Source organism: Pongo pygmaeus, chromosome 21, assembly GCF_028885625.2.
Source record: "Pongo pygmaeus isolate AG05252 chromosome 21, NHGRI_mPonPyg2-v2.0_pri, whole genome shotgun sequence".
NCBI classification, from domain to species: Eukaryota; Metazoa; Chordata; class Mammalia; order Primates; family Hominidae; genus Pongo; species Pongo pygmaeus.
In genome coordinates, this window is record NC_072394.2 from 16,387,855 (window position 1) to 16,414,992 (window position 27,138).

At 42.1% G+C, this 27,138-nt stretch overlaps 1 protein-coding gene across 1 annotated transcript in view; it reads right to left on the reverse strand.

Moving 5' to 3' along the window:
* LOC129022003 (uncharacterized) overlaps positions 1–27,138 on the reverse strand; it is a 94,230-nt gene that overhangs the window by 6,595 nt on the left and 60,497 nt on the right. Inside the window, exons 2-3 of the mRNA XM_054468129.1 lie at positions 9,897–9,990; positions 8,983–9,066 (exon numbers count right to left, since the gene is read on the reverse strand). Of these exons, the coding sequence (XP_054324104.1) occupies positions 8,983–9,066; positions 9,897–9,932 (120 nt within the window). The 5' untranslated portion in view covers positions 9,933–9,990. The remainder of the gene's footprint in view (positions 1–8,982; positions 9,067–9,896; positions 9,991–27,138) is intronic.

Sequence of the window (27,138 nt, forward strand, 5' to 3'; positions counted from 1 at the left end):
AGTCATTGAATAAAGACTTCTTGACTTAAAACGAGATTACATCCCATAAACCCATATAAGTTGAAAAAATGTAAGTAAAAATGCATTTAATACACTAAATCTGCTGAATATTATAACAGCTTTGCCTACATTAAATGTGCTCAGAACACTTACATTAGCCTATGGTTGGAAAAAATTATCCAACACAAAGCCTGTTTTATAATAAAGTGTTAGATATCACATGTAATGTATGGAATAGTGTACTGAAAGTGAAAAACAGAATGGTTGTACGGGTTCTCACAATACGGTTTCCACTGAATGCCTATCACTTTTGCACCATTGTAAAACTGAAGAATTGTAAGTTGAACAATTGTAAGTTGGGGACTGTCTGTACTTAACAGATTTTTGTCTTGATCCAGAATGGAATCAAAGGTCACATATTGAGTTTCACAGTCATGTCTCTTGAATCCAGAACAGATCTCCAGTCTTTTTGTGGTCTCTCATGACATTGGCATTTTGAAGAGTTTTATAGGGTATACTTAGACCTGGATTTATCTGATTGAGCCTCAGGATTAGATTTAGCATAAATATTGTTGGCAGGCATATTATATAGATGCTGTTGCTTCCTTCTCAGGGCGTCATATCAGGAGGAACAACAAGATGCCAATTTGTCCACAATTTGTGACATTAACTTTGATCACTTAGTTAAGTGAGTGTTGGCTATATTTCTCCATTGTAAATGTATCCTGATCTTTTGTGATTATTAAGTGACCTACTGGGTGATACTTTGAGACAGAAGATCTTGCTTCCCAACAATCTCTTACCCAGTGATTTTAGAATCTATTGATCATCCTTGCCTGGATCAGTTGCTGCTTTGCTGGCTATAAAGTGCTCTTTCATTACCCATTCTTTCTACTTTTAAAAAAAGTTATCACTCTTCTATAAAGAAAAGCTTCTTATTCTATCCCTCAACTGTTTTAGTATCAGATTGTACTCATGGCTTCTTTCTCTATCCAGTGTATTTCTGTAACTATCCATTTTGACAGCCAAATCATCCCAAATTTGGCAAGTGGCAGCCCCTTCAAGCTGGACCTGTGTCCTCTGAGCCCCTCTCTGCTCTCTGGCATGAGATGCTCCAGGCTCATCTTGCACTTTCCTTGCCTCAGGTCTGGCATCAACCATTTCTCCAAAAGCCCTCCCATCTTTGCTTATATATTTGTTAATATTTAATCTCTCATTATTATTAGTTTTAAAATTTATATAAAATAAAGTTGACGTTTTTTGTGTAGTTGTAGGAATTTTAATATAGGTATAGGTTTGTGAAGCCACCACTGTAATTGAGATACAGAGCAACTCCAAATCATCAAATTACACACTTTAAATATATACAATTTTTAATTGTCAGCTATACCTCAGTAAAACTGGGGAGAAAACATACAGTTTCATGCCCAGAAGCTACTTTGTGCTTCCTGTCTGTGGTCAAACACGTCCTTCATCTCTGACAGCTGCTGATCTTATCTCTGTCTTTATAGTTTTACCTCTTCTAGAATGTTACAAGAATGAGATCGCACAATATTCAGCCTTTTGAGTCTGGCTTCTACTTTCATTTAGCATAATGCCTTTGAGATTCAGCTGTTGCATGCATCAATAATTCGTTCCTTTTTATTGCTGAGTGGTAGATATTCCATCATGTGGATGAATCACAGTTTGCTTATCCATTTACCTGTTAAGACAAATGGGTTGTGTCCAGTTTTTGTTGATTATGAATAGAGCTGCATAAACATTTATGTATAGGGTTTTCTTGTGTGAACGTAAGTTTTTATTTCTCTTGGGTAGGTGCCTCGGAGTTGGATTGCTGAGTCACACAGTAAGTGTATGTTTCACTTTTTAAAAGCCGTCAAGCCTCTTCCAGAGCAGCCAAGCCAGTCTGCGTTTCCACCAGCAATTTCTGAGAGTTCCAGTTGCTCTGCATCCTTGCCAGTGCTTGGTATTGCCAGGTTTTTTATTTTTTAACCCATTCTAAAATATGTTTAGTGCCCCTCCATTTTTTTTACCTTTGTAAATGTGATAGGTGAATTTTAAAAGTCAATCTCAATATATATTGGCTGTTAATAATACTATTAATACCTATTACTGTTAATAATGCTAATAAGTAACTATCAATTTCATAGATGAAAAAGATGATTTATGATCTTTAAAATTTTGCATTTTTATTATTAGGAAAGTCAGAAGGGCTCAATTTTAAACAGAGAGAGAAGCGGATAGAGAAGTGTGTTCTTGCCTGAAGGTGTCTTTCATCTTGGGCTGCCTCTATCTATTTCTGGGATCACTGGCGGCCCTTGTACTCCTATCCTCAGCTCTTTCTGTAGGCTTTTTCATTTCATTGAGGACATGGATGGGAAAGCATGTTCAGCCCATTCTCTCTCCCTCTTTTGATTAAAAGGAGGGGAGGCAGAAGTGGAAAGGGCAAAACCAATTATAGGTTGTAGCCTACACTATCCAAAGCAATGTATATATTCAATGAAATCCCTATCAAAACACCAATGACATTCTTTAGAGAAGCAGAAAAAAATAATCCTAAAATATATGTGGAACCACAAAAGACCAAAATAGCCAAAGTTGTCCTGAGCAAAAAAACAATCCTGGAGGAATCACATTACCTGACTTGAAATTGTACTACAGGGCTATAGTAACCAAAACAGCATGGTACTGGTATAAAAACAGACACATAGACTAATGGAACAGAATAGAGAACCCAGAAATAAATCCAGACATGGTCAGTGAACTCATTTTTGACAAAGGTGCCAAGAACATACACTGGGTAAAGAACAGTCTCTTCAATAAATGGTGCTGGGAAAACTGGCTATCCATGTGCAGAAGAATGAGACTAGACCCCTGTCACTTTCTACCCACAAAAATCAAACCAAAATGGATTAAAGGCAAATGTAAAACCTCAATCTACGAAACTACTAAAAATAAAAACAAAAACAAAAACAAAAAAACATTGGGGAAGTTCCCCAGGACATTGGTCTGTGCAAAAATTTCCTGAGTAATACTCTAAAAGTACATGCAACCAAAGCAAAAATGGAAAAATGGGGTTATATCAAGTTAAAAAGCTGCTGGCCTAGGGTGGTGGCTCACGCTTATAATTCCAGCACTTTGGGAGGCCAAGGCAGGTGGATCACCTGAGGTCAGGAGTTCGAGACCAGCCTGATCAACATGGCGAAACTCCATCTCTACTAAAAATACAAAAATAAGCTGGGTGTGGTGGTGCAAGCCTATAATCCCAGCTACTCAGGAGGCTGAGGCAGGAGAATCATTTGAACCTGGGGAGACAGAGGTTGCAGTGAGCCAAGATTGCTCCACTGCACTCCAGCCTGGGCAACAGAGTGAGATTTTGTCTAAAAAAAAAAGTTTCTGCACAGCAAAGGAAACAGTCAACAAAGTGAAGGGACAACCCACAGAATGGGAGAAAATATTTGCAAAATATCCATCGGACAAGGGATTAATAACCAGAATATATAAGGAGTTCAAACAACTCAAAAGGAAAAAAATCTAGTGATTCAATTAAAAATGGGCAAAAGATCTGAATAGATGTTTCTCAAAAGAAAATATACAAATGGCAAACAGGTATATGAAAAGGTGCTCAGCATCATTGATCATCAGAGAAATGCAAATCAAAACTACAATGAGATATCTTCTCACCCCAGTTTAAAATGGCTTATATCCAAATGACAGGCAGTAACGAATGCTGGCAAAGATGTGGAGAAAACGGAACCCTTGTACACTGTTGGTGGGAATGTAAATTAGTACAGCCACTAGGGAGAACAGTTTGGAGGTTCCTCAAAAAACTGAAAATAGAACTACCATATGATCCAGCAATCCCACTGCTAGGTATATACCTGAAAGAAAGGAAATCTGTGTATTGAAGAGATATCTGCACTCCCATGTTTATTGCAGCACTATTCACAATAGCCAAGATTTGGAGACAACCCAAGTGTCCACAAACAGATGAATGGATAAAGAAAATGTGGTACATATGCACAATAGAATACTATGCAGCCATAAAAATATGAGATTCTATCATTTGCAACAACATGGATTGAACTGGAGGTGGTTGCATTAAATGAAATAAGCCAGGCACAGAAAGACAAACTTCACATGTTCTCACTTATTTGTAGGAGCTAAAAATTAAATCAATTGAACTCATGGAGATAGAGAGTAGAAGGATGGTTGCCAGAGGCTGGGGAGAGGAGTGATGGTGGAGGTAGGATAGTGGGGAGGGGAAGTGGGGATGGTTAATGGGTACCAAAATATAATTGAATGAATGATGTTCTGTCAATTGAATAATTGATAGAATGAATAAGATCTCATATTTGGTAGCACAACGGGGTAACTAGTCAATAATAATTTGATTATACATTTAAAAATAACTAAAAGATTATAACTGGAATGTTTATAACACAAAGAAAAGATAAATGCTTGAGGTGATGGGTACCCCATTTACCCTGATGTGATTATTACACTTTGTATACCTATGTAAAAATATCTCATGTACCCCATAAATACATACACCTACTATGTATGCACCCATAAAAATTTATAGAGTGTGGTTGTCAGAGCATGGAGTCATGTTCCTACATAGTGCTTAAAACTTCCACTAGGAATTATCATGCTCAATTCAGCTTGTTCCAGCTCTAGAAAAACAAGAGCATCAGCTAGGCTCTAGGTACCATGCTGCACTCCTGAGACAGAAACAAGACCCTAGCCTTGTTTTCAAGAAGCTCATTCCAGTGGAGACAGGGTGGGAAGGAGACACAGACAAAAGCAGCCATGGGGGTTAATGTGTCTTAACAAAATGACCCATATGTCTGACCCAGGGAGAAAAGGAGATAGCTTTCAGAGGCCAGAGCTGAGCTCTGAGTAACTGTGGCTGCCAGAAACTGCCTCTTCCTTTCCAGCACCGGCTTTCCCAACCTGAAAAACTGGTTCAGTCTCACATGTGGATCCTGAGGATATATAAAGAAGACATTTTACAGCCGTCCAGGGAACTCTGATGAGATCTGAAATGTTCTGTTGGTTCTGCAGCTATAAAATAACCTGCCTAGCACAGAAACATATACCGACCATGCCTGAAAGAATGAATCTGGCTTTTGAAAGTGCTCAAATAGAAATCTGTTTACTGAGCAAAGCCATCATCCTGGCTGACTTACAGAAAATTGATAGCACCATTGTCCAAGATTCATGCTGTCTCCTGGCACATCAGAGACAGCCCCAGGGGACTTGATATCTGAAGTCATTTTCTTGGAGTTAAGGGACACTGTCCATGGGAACCACAAACTGCACTGGTCCAAACATTTGGTCAATGCAGCATACATACAAACCCTGATTCATCTAGGAAAGCCACCTTCTCATCCTTCGGCAATGTGTCAGCATTTATGTAGGGGGGACTCTTTGCTCCCAGATTTGTACCTAATATAGAGCTTTAGTGGTTGTTCATAGTGAGTGCTTTCATCAGTCAGGAGATAAAACCATACCTTTTAACAGGCATAATTTTATATAAAAATTGTTAACTGGGTTCTTTCGCAGAAAGGCAAAAAGAGAACTCTAAGAAATCATGGTGGTGGCAACTGCAGGAAATAGCTACTTCCCCTAAGGGTGAGGGAATAGAAGGAAGAACAGAGAACTATTAAAATGTAGAAGCTCAGAGGAGGGGCCCCATGGAGCTGCGACTCAGATATCTGAGTGAGGCCGCATTGAAACTGGGTCTGTGTATACTGTAAAAACTGCAAACTGGATGGAGTCGCTGCTACAGGAAAGAACTTCCAGTGCCTGGGTTATCATTGAGGAAGTGATGCAGACAATAAGAGGAAGTATTCAGGAATAGGAGCTAATCAGAAACAGGAAGTGCTCAGGAACAGGAAGTATTCAGGAGCAGGAAGTACTCAGGAACAGGAAGAAGAGGGCCACTTTCCCTTCCCCAGCCTCACGGTCTACCTTTACTACCCACTCTTGGTGGATCCCAAGGAGCAGCTGGCTGGGCAGAATGGTGGATGCAGAGTTCTAGCCCTGACATTACAAAGCTGGGTAGAAAAGGATAAGTTTGGAGCTTAGAGATAATAGCTCAATAACTGGCAAATTGTTCAATAGATATTTTTGAGTGACTGGATAATTTTACATGCAATAAAAGTCCAAGCTTTGACTTTCATTCAAAAATTTATTAACATTGCTAGGATTGCTTTCTCATGGGGAATTCTCATTTGTGCCAGACTCTCTCTCTCTCTCTTTCCTTCCTTCCTTCCCTCTTTGCTTACTTCTTTCTTTTCTTTTCTTCCTTCCTTTTCCCCCTCCTTTCTTCCCTTTCCCCCCCTCCCTCCCTCTTTCTCTCCCTCCTTCCCTTTCTTCCCTCCCTTCCGTTCCTTTCCCTTCCCTTCCCTTCTCCTTCCTTTTTTCCTTCCTTTCTTTCTTCCTTCCTTCCTTCTTTCCTTTCTCTTTCTTATTTTTTCCTTTCTTCCTCCCTCCCTCTCTCCCTATCCCCATGTCTTGTTTCTTTTCTTTCTTTGTTTCTTTCTGAAATTTGGCCTCAATGAATCTTCTGAGACAATTTAGCATCCTCAACTGTTTTCACTGCCTCCGTCTCTGTGTTCTGACCTTCCCCATGCCTGTTCTGGGGTATTGCAGGTTTCTGTGACACTGACAGAATGTGACTGATAGCACCTCTTGGCCCATGGAATCCCAGACAGGACTCAGAGCCCCACACTTCTTATCCTTGGATAAAGCATATGACTTCTTTGAGGCTCACTTTTCATGAAATGGGAATGAGAATATGGTCTTCACCCATCTTACATGGATGTTATTAAGATAGAAATGAGACATAAGGCTGGGGGTATTGGCGGACACCTGTAATCCCAGCACTTTGAGAGGCCAAGGTGGGGTGATAGCTGGAGGCCATGAGTTGAAAACCAGCCTGAGCAAGAAAGCAAGACCCCATCTCTACAAAAAATTGAAAACTTAGCTGGGTGTGGTGGCGTGCACCTGTAGTAGCTGGGTGTGGTGGCGTGCACCTGTAGTCTCAGCTACTTAGGAAACTGAGGTGGGAGGATCTCTTGAGCCTGGGAATTTGAGGTTGCAATGGGCTGTGATCACACCACTGTATTTGCCCAGGTGAGAGAGTGAGACTCTGTCTCTAAATTAAAAAACAAACAAACAAAAAAATGAGATATAAGATGGATAAGTGAATTAAAAACTTTTCTAGGTGAAGTTTGCTGACTGAACATATGTGTGTGCATTTTTCTCCTCCTAAAGTCCCACTGGAATAATAAGAAGCAATGGATTGTTTTGAAAAAGGCAAAACCCACTACAATGGAAAAAATAGGAGAAGAAATGACAACAACATGGTTTGGGAGTTGGAATACAGATAGATGACTGGTAACTGATGAAAGAAAACAAAGCTCAGAAGGCTGTAGTGGGGAAAATTATAAAACAGCAGATGTGTGCTGCAAATTCCATAAACCTTGGGAACTAGGGGCAGCAGATACTTCTGAAATTGGGGGTAAGGCAGAAAGACTCAAATAAGGAGGATTTGTTTAGTAAGCACTCAGATCTCTATGTCTTCACCCTACTGTGGGCAGCCAGGCCACTGCCCACCTGTCTCAGCAAAGGCTGGCTGGAGAGGGTAAGGCATGGTCTGGACACCTGGACTGTGCACTGCAGCAGTGCGATGAGGGGCAGCTGGATGCTGATGAGCCTCAGCCTGCTTTCCTGACCTGGATCCCAGGATGCTGCAGTCAGTCTTCACCTTCCAGTCAGGAGACCTGGAGAGTGTTCTCTTGGGAGTCTGTCCAGCCAAAAAAGAAAGAGTTAAAGGTACTGAAATCAGCAGTTTCCCAGAAACATGGCCCACCTGGAGTCTCCTACAGTGGAGCTGCAGATGCCGAGTGTGGTTCTTGCACTCTGATCTTCCAGTTAGCATTTAGTTCCTTACTCTGAAATGCTAGCAGAAAACTAAGAGTTACTCATGGGATTCATTTCCTATGACTACTATAACGAATTACCATCAACTTGGGGCTTGAAACAACACACATTTATTTTCTTGCAGGTCTGGAGGCTAGAAGTCTGAAATCAATTTCACTGGGTGAAGGCAAGGTATTGGCCAGGCTGGTTCCTGCTAGAGACTCCAAGGAGTATGTTCTTTTGACTTTTCCAGCTTCTGGAGGTGCTTAGATTTCTTGGCTTATGGCCCCTTCATTCCAATTTTTGCTTCTGTTGTCACATGGCCTTCTGTCTCTGTTGATCTTGCCTCCTTCTTTAAAGGACCCTGGTAATTACACTTAAGTCTAGCTGAGATAATGCAGGATAATCTCCTCATCTCAAGATTCTTAATTTGATCTGAAAAGTTCCTTTTGTTATATACAAGTCCTGGAGATTAGGGCATGGGAAGCCCATTATTCAGCATATCACAATTGTCTCATGAATAATCAGGATTTCCCTGAAAGAAGTAAGCCTAAGGCATCCAGACCTACATAGAATCATACTATTATGCACCATTCTGAGGGGGCGGAATTAAGAAAATAGTCACAAATAATTTTCTATGATCTGTGATTCTAAAGAAGAACCTAGTTGAGAAAGACTGACTTAGAATAAAATAAAGCTGAAAGTAATCAGACAGAAGAAGCATAGAATAGTTAGGAAGAAGACACTCTAGAAACAGACTATTAATACTTTATGGCAGTGGCCCGCAACCTTTCTGACACCAGGCACTGGTTTCATGGAAGACAATGTTTCCACGATGGGGGTTGAGGGGGTTGGGGGTGGGGATGGTTTTGGGATGAAACTGTTCCACCTCAGATCACCAGGCATTAGATTCTCATAAGGAGCACACAACCTAGATCCCTTGCATGTGCAGTTCACAATAGGGTTCACACTCCTGTGAAAATCTAATGCTGCCAGTGATCTGATGGGAGGCAGAGCTCAGGCAGTAATGCTTATTCACCAGCCACTCACATTCTGCTGTGTAGCCTGGTTCCTAACACGCCATGGACCTGGCTTATGGCTCTTGGTTTGCAGCCCAGGGATTGGGGACCCCTGCTTTAGGGAGATAAGAAAATAAATTGCAATAATCAAAAGAGAAAAAGATGTTATAAAAAACGTTCAGAGAATACAAATAAACTCTTGGAAATGAAAATAACATAGCAGCAAAGAAAACCTCAAAATAAGTTTCCAGATAAAGTTGAGGTATTCTTACAAAAAACAGAGCAAAAAGAAATAGATGGAAACCAGAAGAGAAAGGAAAATTAGAGAACGAGTCCAAGAGATCCAACATCTGATTAATAGAAGTTGCAGAAATAGGATTAAAGAAAACTTATGGAATAAAATAATAAATGGAAAAAATTCAAAAAACTTTCTAAGTTTTTTAGAACATAAGTTTTCAGATTGGAGGGGTCCCCCAAGTTACTATCATAATGGATGAAAATAGGCCCATGACAAGGCACATCATCACTGTGGTCAAAAAGAAGAGGTATATCTATCTGTATCTATAGATATACGTATATCTATCTATATCTATAGATACACATATATCTATATCTATATCTATAGATATACCTATATCCATATCTATAGATATACCTATATCCATATCTATATCTATATCTATATCTATATCTATATCTATATCTGTAGAGAGGCTTATAAAGAACCTAGGATTAGGAAGGATTTGAAGTTCTCAATGCCAACTAGAAGGCAACGAAGCATGCTTTCAAACTAGTGAAGAAAAATGATCTCCAACTAGAATTCTACTCCCAGCTGAACCACCGCCAGAAGCTATTCAAGGTGTGTGTTCCATCAAAATTACAGAGTAAATCCAATAGAGGAAGACAAGAGGTATAGGAATGAGAAGATCCAACACAGGAGGTTACCGAGTGGCAGCAGACTCTGGAAAAGACCTGTTGCATTTGGCTGTGCAGGATGTACACTGCTCAACTTCTGGTCATGCCATTCTTTTCATTTTCTCTTTGGGTGACATAGAAATAGAGAGAAATCAGGACAATTTAGAGCCCCTCTGAAGGCTCCTGGGGAGACTTCCTTAGGAAATTAAAATCAATAGAAAGCCTCATGCATTAAGAAGAAATTTAGACAATTGATAGCATTTGTGATTGAATGAACGATAAATACACAGAAATCTAAGCAAATCAAAAGAAAATAATGATTAACTTTGGAGTATTAATAACTACAAAAATTACATCATAATAAGATCTGAGGAGTATTTACATATTCGTAATAATTCAAACACTGATGATTTATCTCTAACAACAAATTTTGAAATAATTATGTTGGGAGAAGCCAGGGTTATGGGAAAGTGGCATGTGTGTACAGAGGGGTGATGTAAAAGTCAAGATGTAGCAATAAAAACATATTCTTCAAGAAAGGTCAGCATATGCCAAAACAATCAGCTAAGATCCGTGAAGGGGGCTGATGAGTAGGGGAAATGATATTTTATAACAAAACTTGAATTGTTAGGCTCTTTAAACTGTATGTATTTGTAACTTTGCTAAAAATAGAAACTAGTAAAAGTTTTAAAAGTTCTTTCAACTCTGAGCAAGTCATTTAATCTCTCTTAGCCTCGATTTTATCCGGGTGAGTGTGCACGGGGCATATGTGTATCATGCCTGGCACAGCTGAAGTGCAGAGTGAAGGCTAGTGTTACACATGTCGTCAGCATCACTGTGAGCTGATGTTACTGCCATAGAGCTTGCTATGCACAGAGTTGTTGTCTGAGTCAGAGCAGCAAAACTGAGTCCCTGGTACACATCATTTAATTACCTGCACCTGTGCTCCCCTCTTACTTCTGGCTTGCCAGGAATTGCTCACATTGACACTGACCCAATTGTCCCATATAACTAATGTTTATGGTTTCTTTTGAATAAACATAGAAATTGACTCTCCCAGTCTTAAAACTTGAGAAAGTTACATTTGTCTTACCTGAGTTTCTTCCTCAGGAAACCAATAATCAGGCCTCGCAGATTATATCAAGGACCTGAAACTCATCAGATCACTGCACCTGGACAGTGAGATGCCAGACCCCCCAACCTGTCATGACTGCCTAACCGGCCACCTGCTTCCTGAGGACCAATTCCTCTCCCCTACCCTCCCTAATACCTATTTTCCCACATGTGGTTACATTTCTTCCTTGCTATGTAAACCCCTAATTTAAGTCAGTTGAGGAGACGGATTTGAGATTGATTTCCTATTTCCTCAGCTGCAGCACTGAATTAAAACCTTCTTTCCTGGCAATACTCATCCCAGTGATTGGCTTTCTGTGCTGCAAGCAATGGGACCTAGACAGAAACCCTGGTGTTTTGGTAACATCAGCAGGAGAGGTTATGCCCAGGTGTGCGTGATGGTTGAGGTCAGAGTTGGGGATCCTGTCCATTCCCGTGGCTGGGAAAAGAAGCTTTCTGGTCTTGGAGATGAGGCAAATCTTTAGCTCTTGGAGAAACATTAGAGATAACCCGTGTGGAAGCAATGGTGCCAGTAAACCAAGGCAACACAGCTTTGTTCAGTGAACGATGACAATGAGGAAGTCAGTCATTTCTAACCTAGGAACAGCTGGCAGCAACCTGGTACCTGTCTGAGCTCATCCCTGGTGCTGAGGTCTGGAGACGCAGAGATTGTTCTGGATGCTCTTTTAGAAATGTGGGCTCCTAAGGACGTGTCGGGGATCATCTCCCCCGGTCCAGACCAGCAACGGCTCTAGACAAAAGGGCTCTGGGACAAAAGTCCATTCTCCTAATCAGACTCCAGGGGCCACAACAGCTGAGAAAGGAAGGTCTGGCTGTAAGTAGAGCAAGCTCTACAAACAGGTGCGAAGGAGTGCCGCACTTCCCTGTCTCTTTCTCCCACCATCTGGAAAGCTGGTGAATATTTCCCCTCATCATCGTCTCTCATTTCTATCTTTATGTGTCCTTAAGTAACCACATTGTATTGCAAGGGAGTGTAAGGAATATGGGTTCAAAATTTTGAAACAGGAAGACTGGATTCAAGAATAGCCCATGTTACCCCTGACTGTGTGATTCTGTGTAATTTTATCTCTCTGAGTTTTCATTTCCTCGTCTATGGAATAGGGGTAACAATTGCTTCCCTAGCTACTGCAAAAGGTTTAACACAGCTTAACTAAAAGGTTTGACAAAGGGCAAATGGTACAGCATAGGTCAAAACTGCTTTGTAAGGAGCTGAGAGACAGGAAGGAAGCCAGCATTTATAGAGCGCCCACCCAGTAGCAGGTGCACGGTAGCTATGGTGATACCTGCCCTTGATGTATATTCTCCTCTTCACATTGATATGGTGCTGTAGGTGTTAGGACTTTTTCATGGAGCAAGAAACTGAAGGTGGCGGGAAAATAACTGCCCAAGTCACATGTGAATGGATGTGTGAATGAGGTCCTTAGGATGTCACTGGCTGGGTGCTGGGGCTTCAGCAATGAACAAGCCATTATATCCCGCTGGTGGGAAATGAAAAATAAAGAAGTTAATAAGTAAACCAGACAAGTATAGAAAAAATACTATGAAAAAATAAACGAGTACCTGTAAGACGGGCTGTCTCACACTAAGGGGTCAGGAAGGGGCTTTCTGAGGAGGTGATATTGGCACTGAGACCGGAACAACCAGAAGAATCAGCCATGTGAGGATTGTGGGGAAAAGCATCCCAGGAGACGGGAAGAGCAAATGCAAAATCCCCAAGGGGTATTGAAGTGTGTGCAGAGAAAACCAGCACAGCTGCCACACTGTGAGCAAAAGGTAGGGAGAGGATGTTGTAGAAGATGAGGCTACAGAGGCTTAGAGGAGCCCTTCTGGGCCTTAAAGTTCACAGCAAGGAGACGGATGTTCATTTGAGGTGTGTTGGGAAGACACTGGACAGGTCTAGGCAGGGGCTGCTCCGTGTGGTTTGTACTCTCGGTGTGGCCATTGTTACATGGTTTTGTGTTTGGCGGCTCCCCAGGCTTTGTTTCCGTTAACACCAATTTGCTGGGAGAAATTGCACAGCTGGGGGATCCCCCTCTCCACGCGTGGTTTCAGCACTTGCCTGCCACCCCTAACCAACTTTAGGCATTGGGGGTGGTGTTGGGGGTGGGGGTGGCTGTAGGGAAAGAAAGAGTCAGGGCAAAACCCCTAAGGCCAAAAGAAGTGCTCTTCTTCCCTGCCAGTAGTGAACCAACCATCAAAGCAGGGAGCTGGTGATCACTACAGAAGGCAGTCCTGAAAATCTTTGGCAACAAGCACCAACAAGCACCAACAAGCCATCAACAGCCAAGCAGTTCTGTTGTTGTAAATAAAGACGCTCTATCCTTCTACCAGCTGGGGTGGGCTTTTTTGGCCAATAACAGACACATGGAATTTCAGGACCTCCTCAAAAAATACTTTCATTGATCTACCTCTGAGGACAAATAAATAAAAAATGTAAAGAAATATTGACTGAGTGTGGTGGCTCATGCCTGAAATCTCAACATTTTGGGATGCCAAGGTGGGAGGATGGCTTGAGCCCAGGAGTTTGAGACCAGCTTGGACAATGTAGTGAGACCCCAGTCTCTACAGAAAAGTTAAAAATTAGCTGAGTATGATGGCATGCACCTATGGTCCCAGATACTTGGGAGGCAGAGGTGGGAGGATTCCTTGATCCCGGAGGTCAAGGCTGCAGTGAGCTGTGATCATGCCACTGCACGATCATGGCTCACCGCACTCCAGTCTGGGTGACAGTGCGAGACCCTGTTTCCAAAAAAAAAAGAAAAGAAAGAAAAAGAAAAATATTAATGAAAACATTTTTGCAAGGTAATTATTTGGTAAAATATGCATTTCTATGTAATAATTGATACATATGAAAGACTCTATTATATTTCATTTGAATTGATGAAGCATTGTATTAAAACAAACATTGAACCCACCATCCACCTTGAGAAAGTGGACATTACCAAAACTGTTGAAATTAACTGCATGTATCTCCCTGATTCCATTCACTTACCTTCCCTGGAAGGTAACCACTACATTACATTATTTGGAAGTACAAAATTTATTTTTCCTTCTTCCTTTTCTGAAGAGTTTCCTTTCACATTTTTGTTTTGAAAATTTTTAAACCTATAGAAAGTTGCAAAATAGTACAATAGATACCAATTTACTCCTCATCTAGATTCACTAATTGTTAACGTTTTGCTTAATTTGTGCTTAGTTATCTACCATCTATGTATCTATCTATGTATCTATCTATCTATATCTATCTTTCTTCCTTTCTTTCTCTGTCTCTCTTTTTCTCTAATCTTTTCTGAACCCATTTGAGATGCAGTTATGCACACATAACCTTTGATCTGCAGATGCTCTAAGACCAGGGATCTTTGCCTACACCAAAATCAGGAAATTTTGCATTGGAACAGCACTGTTATCTAATATGGTGTATATTCAAATTTCCCCAATTGTCCCAGTATGTGTCCTTAATAACTGTTTTCCTGTGTGTTTGCTCCAGGATCCAGCCCAGGTTCACACATTGCATTTGCTGACTTATCTCTCTAGCCTCCTCTATTCCAGAACAGTTCCTCAGCCCTTTCTTCCCCCATGACATTGACAATTTTGAAAACCCCAGGCTGTTATTTTTGGAATGTCCCTCATTTTGGATTTGTCTGATTGTTTCCTCATGAGGAGATTCAGATTAATAAAAAATCAAAGCCCCTTTAAAGGCTTCAAACTAAATGAAATCTGCTCTCAATTTGCTTCGACACTGGGGACGCTATTGCACAGGGGAATTGAGCCTGGATGGCATAGTCCACCTCTGGAACAGATTTCAGCTAAGCTGGGTAAGGCTGGTAGCTGAGTTGTCAGCCTAACACTCCAACAGAGCTGACAGGAACTGTAGATACCCCTGTTACACCCTGAGTTAAGTCTTTATTTCCAGTTCATCTCTGCAGTGGGCCTTCCCAACACAGAGGTCTGCTCTGTTCCATGCAGACTGAGATTATCGTCCATGAGGAATTGCTGAGATGTGAGATGAGGCCCTGGGTGCCAGTGAGGTGGACTCGATGGCTGGCAGATGTTCACTGCACTGGCTGCTGGGACAGAGGCCAGCAAAGTGAAAACGCATGTGGAGTCCCAGTAGGCAAAAAGCAATTTCCTGAGCTGGAGGAGGCTGCAGTTTTACCCTTCCCTGCATTCAATGGCTATGGGGAGGCTGACGGCAGGACTTGAGCCTGATGCTTCATTTCCAAAGGCCCAGCCTTCAGGAGCCCTCATGTCCTGCACAGGCAAGAGGCAGTTCTTCACGTCCTAAGTGTGCGGGGCCTCAGCAGTGCTCCTTGGACACTGCTCATGCTGATATTAACCAGCCCCAAATGCATTAACCCCCCGGAGGCTTGGGTTTCCTCATGAGGTGGCACAATTTAACTGCAGGCCTTGCTGAGTGGAATTTTTCACACATTTATTTCCCCTCTAAAGGGCTTGCATGTATAGCCACATTTCTCTCCATTTCTGAGAACAGCTCATGGGGGAGTGGGAAGCAGAAATGGCTGCAGCGTTGCTTGTTTTGTTCCTGGCATTGGGGATGAGGACTTTCCACTTCATCTCCCCTCTTCCTGGAGATGAGGCATGAGACACTGGCTTCACCATGATGAGGCTGCTGAGACAGAAGCAGGAAAACAGGAAGGCCGTGGGCTCCAGAGCCGGGTCCACTCACTGCTGTGCCTTCCCATGGTTTAGCTTTTTCCAGCCTTAGTTTCCTGAACTGAAGAATGCGGATGACAATACTCACAGGGCTGCCAAGAGGACGGCTGTAGACACCCATACATGGATGCTGTAACGTCAGACACTCTAGAATGTCACTTGGTTCTTAGCCTGGGATCTGCTGAGAGTCCCTCAAAATTCTGGGAGTAGAATTCAAGAGATTTGTAAACTTGAATAATATAATCGCACCTTTATTAACATGGAAAGTGATGCACAACTTAGCATTTCCTTCAATTCTGTGGACAACAACTCGTGGCAGTGTCAGTAGTACCTGTGACTGTCATCAATAGAAACCATAGATATTTTCATATTACATTACAGTTTTATAGGCATTTCAAAACATTATTTACACTCATCGTGACTTCAAAATCATGTTAACAATTAGCCTTACAGCTAGATCCTGCTATTTAGTGTGCCAATTAATAATCACAGATATTAGCACATCATAAATTTGTTGTAAGATGTTTTGATAACTGTAGTTCAGTATAAGTGGTTTCCTTTGTACTCCTGGGTATTTTACTTAATGTGCTTACAAACATTTTGAGAAGAGATTCAAGGGCTTTACCAGATGTGTCCTGTGTTCAAAAAATGGTTCAGAAGTGCTGCTCTGGCTACTCGGGCTTTGGGTAGTAACTTTCCCTTCTCAGGAGCTCTTGCTGGGTCCTGGCTGAAGACGTGAGGTGGCTTTCTAACTCATAATTTCTTCCTTTGCTGCCCTTCTGAAAATGGAGATAGTCAGTAGGAAGGCAAAGGCCTCGAGGGGATCTGAACTGTTCCCCAGTGTCTTCAGATTGGTGGATGACAGACAGGCCTGCCAAGGGCATTCATATGTGGAACAGAACAGACATGCATGAAGTATCAGAGTTGTTGCCCAGATTACACCAGAAAAGTGAAAAACGAACTGAGCTGCAGGTCAAATTGAGGAAGCAATGACTCTCTTCTCTTCTGCAATGAGGCTGAGAATTAGAAATCCCTGCTGGGCACAGTGGCTTACACCTATAATGTCAGCACTTTGGGAGGCCAAGGTGGGCAGATCACCTGAGGTCAGGAGTTTGAGACCAGCCTGGCCAACATGGTGAAACCCTGTCTCTACTAAAAATACAAAAATTGGCTGAGTGTGATGGCGCATCCTGTAATCCCAGCTACTTGGGAGGCTGAGGCAGGAGAATCACTGGAATCCAGGAGGCAGAGGTTGCAGTGAGCTGAGATTGCGCCACTGCACTCCAGCCTGGGTGACAGAGCAAGACTCTGTCTAAAAAAAAAAAAAAAAAAAAAAAAAAAAAGAATTGGAAGTCCTCACAGTCACGAGCTAGGAGAGGCAGGAATCTGCCTCTTGAATTCTGGGAAATAGGGATGTGAAGCTGGAGGCTCTAGTGAAGCCTCTCAGGCTACTTTCTCTTGGATGCCAGTTTTGACCAACAGACAGAGAAGTGCATGAACACCAAACTACAAAGCTAGACTTGTGGGCCAGCTTGTCATACCCAAATCCAAAAGAATACAGAGGCAGGAGATCCAGGAAGAAAAGCAAATAACTTCTAATCTGGACACTGGTCGAATCATGCCTTCTAATGGTGCAGCGCTGGGCAAGTGGCTTCACCTCCTTGACCTTAGTATTCTCCTCTATAAAATGGGGGCATTGGGGATGATATCTACCTCTAAGGATTTAATGACAGCATATAAATAGAGCCTGGCAGGTGGCAGAAACATGATATATGTTCAGCATTGTTAGTTCTTGAGGTGGGTAACTGTTGTTTTTTCCCAACCAAACTCCATCCGCCTCTTGTTCTGGTGACAGTACCTGGACTTTCCTTTGGAAAATCACCTTCCTCAGTTCTGGCCAGGGCAATCAGGCAAGAGAAAGAAATAAAAGGTATTCAATTAGGAAAAGAGGAAGTCAAATTGTCTCTGTTTGCAGATGACATGACTGTATATTTAGAAAATCCCATTGTCTCAGCCCAAAATCTCCTTAAGCTGATAAGCAACTTCAGCAAAGTCTCAGGATACAAAATCAATGTGCAAATATCACAAGCATTCCTATACACAAATAACACACAAACAGAGAGCCAAATCATGAGTGAATTCCCATTCACAATTACTACAAAGAGAATAAAATACCTAGGAATCCAACTTACAAGGGATGTGAAGGACCTCTTCAAGGAGAACTACAAACCACTGCTCAATGAAATAAAAGAAGACACAAACAAATGGAAGAACATTCCATGCTCATGGATAGAAAGAATCAATATCATGAAAATGGCCATATTGCCCAAAGTAATTTATAGATTCAATGGTATACCCATCAAGCTACCAATGACTTTCTTCACAGAATTGGAAAAAACTACTTTAAATTTCATATGGAACCAAAAAAGAGCCTGCATAGCTGAGGCAATCGTAAGCAAAAAGAACAAAGCTGGAGGCATCACGATACCTGACTTCAAACTATACTACAAGGCTACAGTAACCAAAACAGCATGGTACTGGTACCAAAACAGAGGTATAGACCAATGGAACAGAACAGAGCCCTCAGAAATAATGCCGCATATCTACAACCATCTGATCTTTGACAAACCTGACAAAAACAAGAAATGGGGAAAGGATTCCCTATTTAATAAATGGTGCTGGGAAAACTGGCTAGCCATATGTAGAAAGCTGAAACTGGATCCCTTCCTTACACCTTATACAAAAATTAATTCAAGATGGATTAAAGACTTAAACGTTAGACCTAAAACCATAAAAACCCTAGAAGAAAACCTAGGCATTACCATTCAGGACATAGGCATGGGCAAGGACTTCATGTCTAAAACACCAAAAGCAATGGCAACAAAAGCCAAAATTGACAAATGGGATCTAATTAAACTAAAGAGCTTCTGCACAGCAAAAGAAACTACCATCAGAGTGAACAGGCAATCTACAGAATGGGAGAAAATTTTCGCAACCTACTCATCTGACAAAGGGCTAATATCCAGAATCTACAATGAACTCCAACAAATTTACAAGAAAAAAACAAACAACCCCATCAACAAGTGGGCAAAGGATATGAACAGACACTTCTCAAAAGAAGACATTTATTCAGCCAACAGACATATGAAAAGATGCTCATCATCACTGGTCATCAGAGAAATGCAAATCAAAATCACAATGAAATACCGTCTCACGCCAGTTAGAATGGCGATCATTAAAAAGTCAGGAAACAACAAATGCTGGAAGGGATGTAGAGAAATAGGAACACTTTTACAGTGTTAGTGGGAGAGTAAATTAGTTCAACCATTGTGGAAGACAGTGTGGTGATTCCTCAAGGATCTAGAACTAGAAATACCATTTGACCGAGTAATCCCATTACTGAGTATATACCCAAAGGATTATAAATCATGCTACTATAAAGACACATGCACAGGTATGTTTATTGTGGCACTATTAATAATAGCAAAGACTTGGAACTAACCCAAATGTCCATCAATAATAGACTGGATAAAGAAAAGGTGGCACATATACACCATGGAATACTATGCAGCCATAAAAAATGATGAGTTCATGTCCTTTGCAGGGATATGGATGAAGGTGGAAACCATCATTCTCAGCAAAATATAACAAGGACAGAAAACCAAACACCGCATGTTCTCACTCATAGGTGGGAATTGAACAATGAGAACACTTGGACACAGAGTGGGGAACGTCACACACCAGGGCCTGTCATGGGGTGGGGGGAGGGGGGAGGGATAGCATTAGGAGATATACCTAATGTAAATAATGAGTCAATGGGTGCAGCAAACCAACATGGCACATGTATACCTGTGTAGCAAACCTGCATATTGTGCACAGGTACCCTAGAACTTGAAGTATAATAATAATAATAAAAAGAAAATCACCTTCCTCTATGTGTTTTGTGTGGAGCCAATGCTGCCTAAATCCTGCAGTGCATACGCAAGTTGGTGTTGGCCAACCAGAGCATCCTTACTGCTCTGCACCTTGATAGATTTAGGTTTGGCCCATTATCAGGCCAGATTCGTGAGAACTCCATCCTAGACTTATACTAGAACCATCAAGGAAAAATAGTCCTTGCACTGAGGCCACTAATCCTGGCGCTGCAGGCATCAATCTCAGCCCTATAAGGATACAACTCCCCTAAGAAAGCAGAACTGAGAGATGGAGGTGGCATCATTTGAGCTCCTGACTCCCATGGTGCCTGAAGCTAGAAGACTGCTGGAATTTTTAGTTAAGTGAGCAATAAATCTCTTATTTCTTTGAGCTAATATAAGTTTGGTTTCTGCCCTTTACAGTTACAAGGGCATTGCATAATTCCATTCATTTTTGTCTCCCTCTCTATGGAAAGAGTGGCTAGGATGGGTTAAAACCAGTAGTCAGGAGGACAAGTAGCGGAGGTGAGGACCAAGGGGACAAACTAGGGGATTCTTCCTCCACCCCCAGAGATAAGAAGGCGGGCTCGGAAAGCTGCGGTATTCACCGCCACTCCTGCCTGTCTGTGGCTGAGTGTCTCACTAGGGGTAACTCTCCAGCACTTCCAGGGAGAATGCCTTGATGCAGTGATTCTGGAAGCCAAGAATAAGCACAGGGACAGTTCCCGGTGGGAGACGTGGCAGGCCTGGCAGAGACTGGCTCAGAGGTCACAGCACTCTCCAACTCTGCTTCATCTCTCTCAAAAAACCCAAACAAACAGCAGTTTATTGAGGGATGATTAACCTACAATAATCTGTATATATATTATTAGAAGTTTTTATTTTTAATTTTCATGGGTACAAGGTTGTACATATTTAATGCATGCAACTTGGTATGTGTGGAGATAAGTATGCAAGGTGAAACCATCACTATAATCAAGGCCATAAGCGTATCTATCACCTCCCAAAGTGTCCTTGTCCGCTTTTTATTTATTTGTTTTTGTGATAAGAACACGTAACATAAGATCTATCCTCTTAATGAATTTTTAAGTACACAATACAGTATTGCTGGCTATGGACACTCTGATGTACATTAACTCTTTAGGACTTACTTATCTTTATAACCAAAACCTTGTGCCCTTTGACTAATACCTTTCTCTTTTCCCCTCCCCTCAGCTCCTGGCAACCATCATTCTACTCTTTGCTTCTGAGTTTAATTATTTTAGATTCCTCATGAAAGTGGTATCTTGCTGTAATTTTCCTTCTGTATCTGGCTTATTTCACTTAGCATGGTGTCCTCCAGGTTCCTTCATGTTGTTGCGAAGGCAGGATTTCCTCCTTTGTTAAGGCTCTTTTGTGTGCATCCATTACATACGCATACTCTGCTTCATCTCTTGAATGCTGCCTCCCAAGATGCTCAATCATGCATCTTCTTTTTGCCCACTTCTCTTAAAGTATAAATCTCTCTCATCCTCATCAAAACTTGGCTCTCTGGTGTTCCAGTCTGCTAACATTCTGCTAGCCAAGGTGGCACTTTGTAATAAACCAGGGGTTCCAACCACACACCAGATTTTATATTGAATGACCCTAATGCTTAAAATGGATAAAAGTGGAGCTGCTTGTCGGAGGGCCAGCAGGCTCCACGTCCTGCGTGCATGGCCTCACTGGCCTGCTGTGTGCTGGTCTCGGGGTGCCCTTCGGTATGGTAGCATCCTTATTGCAAGTGAGAAACTAGTCTCCTCTGAATCTTTGATTTCAAAAGAAATAAATTTCGAGCCTTTTTAGATGGGTCGGAGAAGAAAACGAAGGTGAGAAAAGTCAACCAAAGCATGAACATTCCCTGGCAAACTCACAGCAGGGTGTGGTTTGGAGCCAGCCTTGAACCCTGCATGCTTCCAAAATGGCACCTCCTCTCAGGTTTGGTCTTCACAGGCTCCTGGTGGAGCCCAACGTTTCATGGGAATTGGCTACACTTGGAGAGCCACAAGCATGTGCCATGTGCCTAGCATTAACTGTCATTATCTCCTTGAATCTGAACAATGCTCCAACTAGTCATTGTTAATGCCATTGTACAGATAAAGACGTTGATCCTCCATATGGACAGTGGAATAATGAAGCCTATCTGATTCTCTCTTCTGTTAAGGTCTGTGTTAGCTTGTCTTAGAGATGGTGCCTACAGCCCTCCCCTCCACATAGGCTTTTATCACTCTTCCTGTTGGTAGGTGGAATCTGTTTCCTGCTCCCTGAATCTGGGTGAGCCTGTGACTTGCTTTGATCAGTAGAATGAAGCAGAAGTGACACTGTGTCAATTCCAGGCCTAATGGTTGAGAGATCTGGGAGTTTCTGTGTTGGCCCGCCTGGAAGTGGGCTGCTGTGGTGTAAGAACATCCATGCTATCCTGGTAGAGTGATGCCATGGGAAAAGGCCCTGGAGGATGAGTCAATACGCGGAGGAAGAGGCCAACCAGCAGCACATGCAGGTGCAGATACCTGACAGAGGCTGTCTGGGAGGCTCTAGCCCCACCCAGCTGAACACAGGAGTGGCCACAGCTGACATGGTGTAGCTTTAATAACTTATTTTAGTTTAATAATAAATTGTTTCAAGCTGCTACATTTTGAGGTGGTTTTTTATGCAGCAATAAATAACTGAAAGAGTTTGCCTCTCTTTTCATTGAAAAGTAACTTCTTGTGGCAAATGGTCAGCTCTGATGTTTTTCAAAATTAGGAACAATCGAGCTATATTCTTCCTGGAGCAATGGCAGACAACGAATTGGAACCAGGAAAAGCCCAACTTTAAACCCTGGCCTCCTGAGAAAATCAGCATCAACTTCACTCCCTGCAGTCCATTCTAGCCAGATTTTGTTTGGTAGTGGTGGTGGTCTGAGCTCATAGCCAGGAAATTTGAATGCAAAAATTTCCACTTTTGGTGGGTTGTGACACAGTCTACATTCTACTTTGGGAAATACTTGTGTTTTCCAAGGATAGCTTAGTTTATCATGTGAGATTCTGCTTCAGTGGCCATCCTTATGCTGATACTATGTAAAGCGACAGGATTGTCTCTCATCTTAGAAAGATCTAGATGAGGTTTTTGCTTTGCTAAGGGGCGGGATTTTAAGCCCTGGCAAAGGCAGGTAACCTAATAGTTGCCTCATCGATAAAAATTCTGCAGAAGCAAGGTGCTTGGGAAGGTGGGCCTGGAATAGTAGTTTTTCTCTGAATGTGGGATAGTTCACCTCTCTATGTCAATTTTTACTGGGTAGGGCTTGCCTGCCTTATGTTTTTAAAACAAATGTTGGTTCTATATTTGAACTCCCTGAGCCAACTTTGATGAAGGGCAGGAAGACAGAGCCAAGATGGCAAAAGCATTCTGCAGGCATCGGATTCCCTACATGGTGGCTTCTCATGTGATCATTTTCCAGCCCCCGAAAGCCTTTTGGGAACTCAGATGGAAGCACTTATCCTCAGACATGTGGCTCATTCTTGTTTCCTCCAGGAGCCAATAGGTGGTAGCAATGGGCCAGTAAAGAAGCACCTGCTAAGGTGGGTGGTTCAGCCTAGCTGTCAAGGCGATAGAAGCAGCTATGCGGTTTAAGTCAAAGAATACCTCTAGAGAAGTACTTTAAGTCTGAATGTATGTGATGCAGACACTAGCTTCTCAAAACAGCCTGGCTTAGCACAGACTCCATCTTCCAAGGATTTTTCATCTCTCTGAGCTAGAATATCTACCTTCTTCTCAGATGGGAGTAGCCAGGCACATTGGGAGTAGCCAGGCTGCATCTGAGCACCTGCCAAATGGTGTGCAGCCTTTGGGGGTTGTGAAACACATGCCAGTTGTGTTTCTTTCCCTGGTAGGGGCTGACCGTACCCTGGGCATGTGGTCCAAGTCCAGAAAGGTGTGGGGAGGCACAAACATGCAAACAGCTGGATGGGCAAACACAGGCACAAACATCCCATAAGCACTGACTGTGGGGATATGTGGAGGCTGTGAGGATGAGAAAGACATGATGGAAGGATGATGAGGCAGGGATTGGCATGAGGCTGGGCTGCTCAAGGAAGGTTTGGTGAAGATGTGGAGTTTGGGAAGAATTTGGAAGAAGGAACCCAGCTTGGTGGGGAAAAAATACTGTGGAGGTGGAGGAAGCATCGGAGGAGCTGCTGTGGTGGACTTTGATTGGTCCAGCAGATGAGAAGTCTTGGGCCAAAGCAGCTGTTGGCTGGTGGGGTGGGGGGACCCAGGAGCTGACGGTGAGAAACATTAGTGTGGGGATTCCTGTGCACCAGGTTATGGCCCATCAGGAGCGGCAGCCGCGTCAGTGTGGATAATATGAATGTCATCAGCAAACCAGATTCAGAGGCACTCACAAGGCCTGCCTTGCCTGACACCTTTTATCCCACATTCCTGTTCTTGAATAAATACCTTTTCTTGTTCTTGAATATTCCTGTTCTTGAATAAATACCTTTCAGGCCTTCAGAACTTTCTAGACTTCAGTCTTTATTAGAAAAGTTGGCATCATAAAGATCACAGTCTCTAGGGGGCCTCCTGTAGCTCCCCGACCCCTATTACTGCAAGTGTTCCGTACATCTTCTATTTGGTGTGATTTACACAGACGCACACTGTGAAGAACCTCACTGGGATAAAAAGACCAGAGATGTCCCAACCTGGGGGCAATGATTTGCTTTTTAAGAACAATGTCTTTCAAATGTTATTGACCACAAGTTATACAGAAAATACATTTTACAATATAACCTGGTATACACATTTTAATGTATAATTTGTAATTGAAATTAAAAGTTCGTGAAACAATTTTCACTTTGTATTATATCTTATTTTTTTTAAAAAAAGCTGACAGTGACACTCTAAATGGATCCGATGACCCCAGCAGTTTTCTTTTTACAGTTTGTATTTTTCTTTCCAACCAAGATACCTCTGGGTTGACTTCTAAAAACAGATGCTCTCACTGCTTCAGAGACCCCCATTAACCTGCTTCTTGTGATCACTTGACTGGGTACTGGGCAGAAGTCTGTCTTCTCGATAGGAAAGAGCAGTGCTCAGCAGATTGAGAGAACAAATTGTAGAACTTAAGACAAAATCAGTGACAGAAAGCCTAGAAGCAAGGATTTGATTTACTCACATAGAGTTGATGTGATTATGTGGTTAGCATGTAATTGCCTTGGTTGCTTTCTTTGGGAGTGTTTCTCCCCCATCCCCCACCTGTATTTTAAAAACCTTAGGGTCAAGGAGCAGGCAGTATAGCCTAAAATAGGCTTGTGGTACCAATGTCATGGACCCTTCCTGAGGGATGTGCAGTTTACTGCTCCTGGTGTCTTTCTGGGCATTGTGCAGCAAAATAGTTAAAAAGCCAGAACTCCAGCTTTCCAACACTGAGCCTGGATCGCAGCTCCTCCATGTCTTTGCTGTGTGAACTTGTATAACTTCAACTGTCTGTGCCTCAGTTTCTTTACCTGCATGGGGCAATAATCACAGTACCTACACCACAGGGTTACTTAAAAGACCAGAGGAGAGAATGCTGTAACATGAGCTCAGTGCTGGGGACATGTGAGCTTCCCCTGTTGGTATCTGATAGGGCTCCCTAAGGCTTCTTGTTAGACAATATATTTTTACTAGCCTACTTCCAGCAATAGGCTGGAAGTGATAATAAAAGCATATTCCTTTCTTTAAAAAACCATATAAACTTAAACTTTTAATAAATTTTGATAGGCCTTTCCATGAATAAACTGGCTTTTTGAGTCTCATAAGATAAGCTAATTTTTGGAAAAATTTTGCTTGTTAATATCTTACAGCCAATCCAGGGTCAGTAAAATCAACAGAGAAATGAAATACAGGCAGGTTAACAAGTTTCAGCAATATGTCACAGTGGAACCCTTTAAAAAATACTGGCCAGGCTATAGTGTCAGTAAGATTCCAAATTATTGTCTAATAGTCATCACTTTCTTGAACTACATAGGAATGGACTAGATAAAAAAAATACATTTCGAAAATCAACATAGTTTTACTCATATGAGATTGCATGAAAGAAGTTACCCTGAGATGTTCATGGCAAGCAACATGATTCCATATATTGATGCATTTTATTTTTCCATTTGTGGCATTTTCTCCCTGCTCTGTTGTGGTCACAACTGCTCTGTTGTGACCATGGGAATGTCAGGTATATAAAAATACCCAAATAATGAGCCCTTTCCTAAAATGATAAAGAAAACCAATTTTTTTCTTTCTCCTTGTCTTCTCCAGCCCAGCTTCATACTGACCTTAAAACTTTGGGCAATAAACCTGTCATATAGTGTTGCGTGCTTGGTTCCATCAGCATTTTTTGGTGTGTGTGTGTGTGTTAGCCAAAACAAACAGCATATTGTCTACTACGAACATGCAAGGACAAGTTTTTTGGAGGAGCTTGGGTAAGCGTTGTGCAGGGACTTAAATTTCGGCTTCATGTGCATGACAGTTGAAGGCTCCCTTGTCAGTCAGCCTGGTGCAGCCTAGGAAGGGGGAAGAAGGTGAGAGAAGGAAAGCAGTTGTCTCCTAGGAATACAATGAAAGGTGGGGCTGAGGGGAAAGACAGGAGAAGGACAGACATGCAGGCGGCCTCTCTGATCTAACAGGACACCAGTAATCCGTGTTGCTTTCCAAGATCCCTGGGATTAGCACAAACACAATTGATGCGTATTCCACAGGTGCCTAGTATGGAGGCTTCCTCAGGCTACCTGAGAGGAATAATTTTCCTCTTGTGGGATGCTCTGCTTAAATTCACTTTGATTATTTTTCTGGGGTTCGCTATGGTCGCATTAAGATTTCTAAGGTAGGAGGCATTATTGTTTCTTCTCTCTGTCTTGCACCTGCTAAGGGTGATCAGTCACTTCCTATCTGAAAAACCTAAACTTCCACCCCATTGTCACCCTTAGCCCAGGCCCACATCCTTCCTTAGCTGGATAATGGCAGTGGTCTTGTCTCCTATACCTGTTTCCTGCGTCACCTTTTCAACTTGTTCTCCCTCTTGGAATCATAATCATCTTTCTAAAATGAAACACTGACCATGTTATTGTTGTAAGCTCATGGACATCCACTGCCTTCAGGGTGATATTCTAACTCCTTAGCATGGCGTGCAAGACCTTTCACCATCTGACTAGCCCTGCTCACTTATCCCAGGAGCACTTACCTTGCTACAACATACACACCTATTCTCTATGAGTCCATACTTCAGTTCCTTTGTATGTGTTATCTTCTCTTCCGAGAAGGTAACCTGCTCCCCATCCCTGACTCATTCCATGTCGTTCTGTGACAAACTCCTACTTATAAACATTCATCACAAATATTACTTTGTTAACCCTACAATGATAATTGGAGACTCCAAAACCCAATTTCAACAACTGACAGAAAGCCAGAAAGAAGATAAGTAAAGAAACAGAGGACTTGACCAACACAGTAAAGCAACTAGATCTAATAGATAGGTACAGAACACTCCACTCAGCAACAACAGAACAACTTCCTCTCAAGTG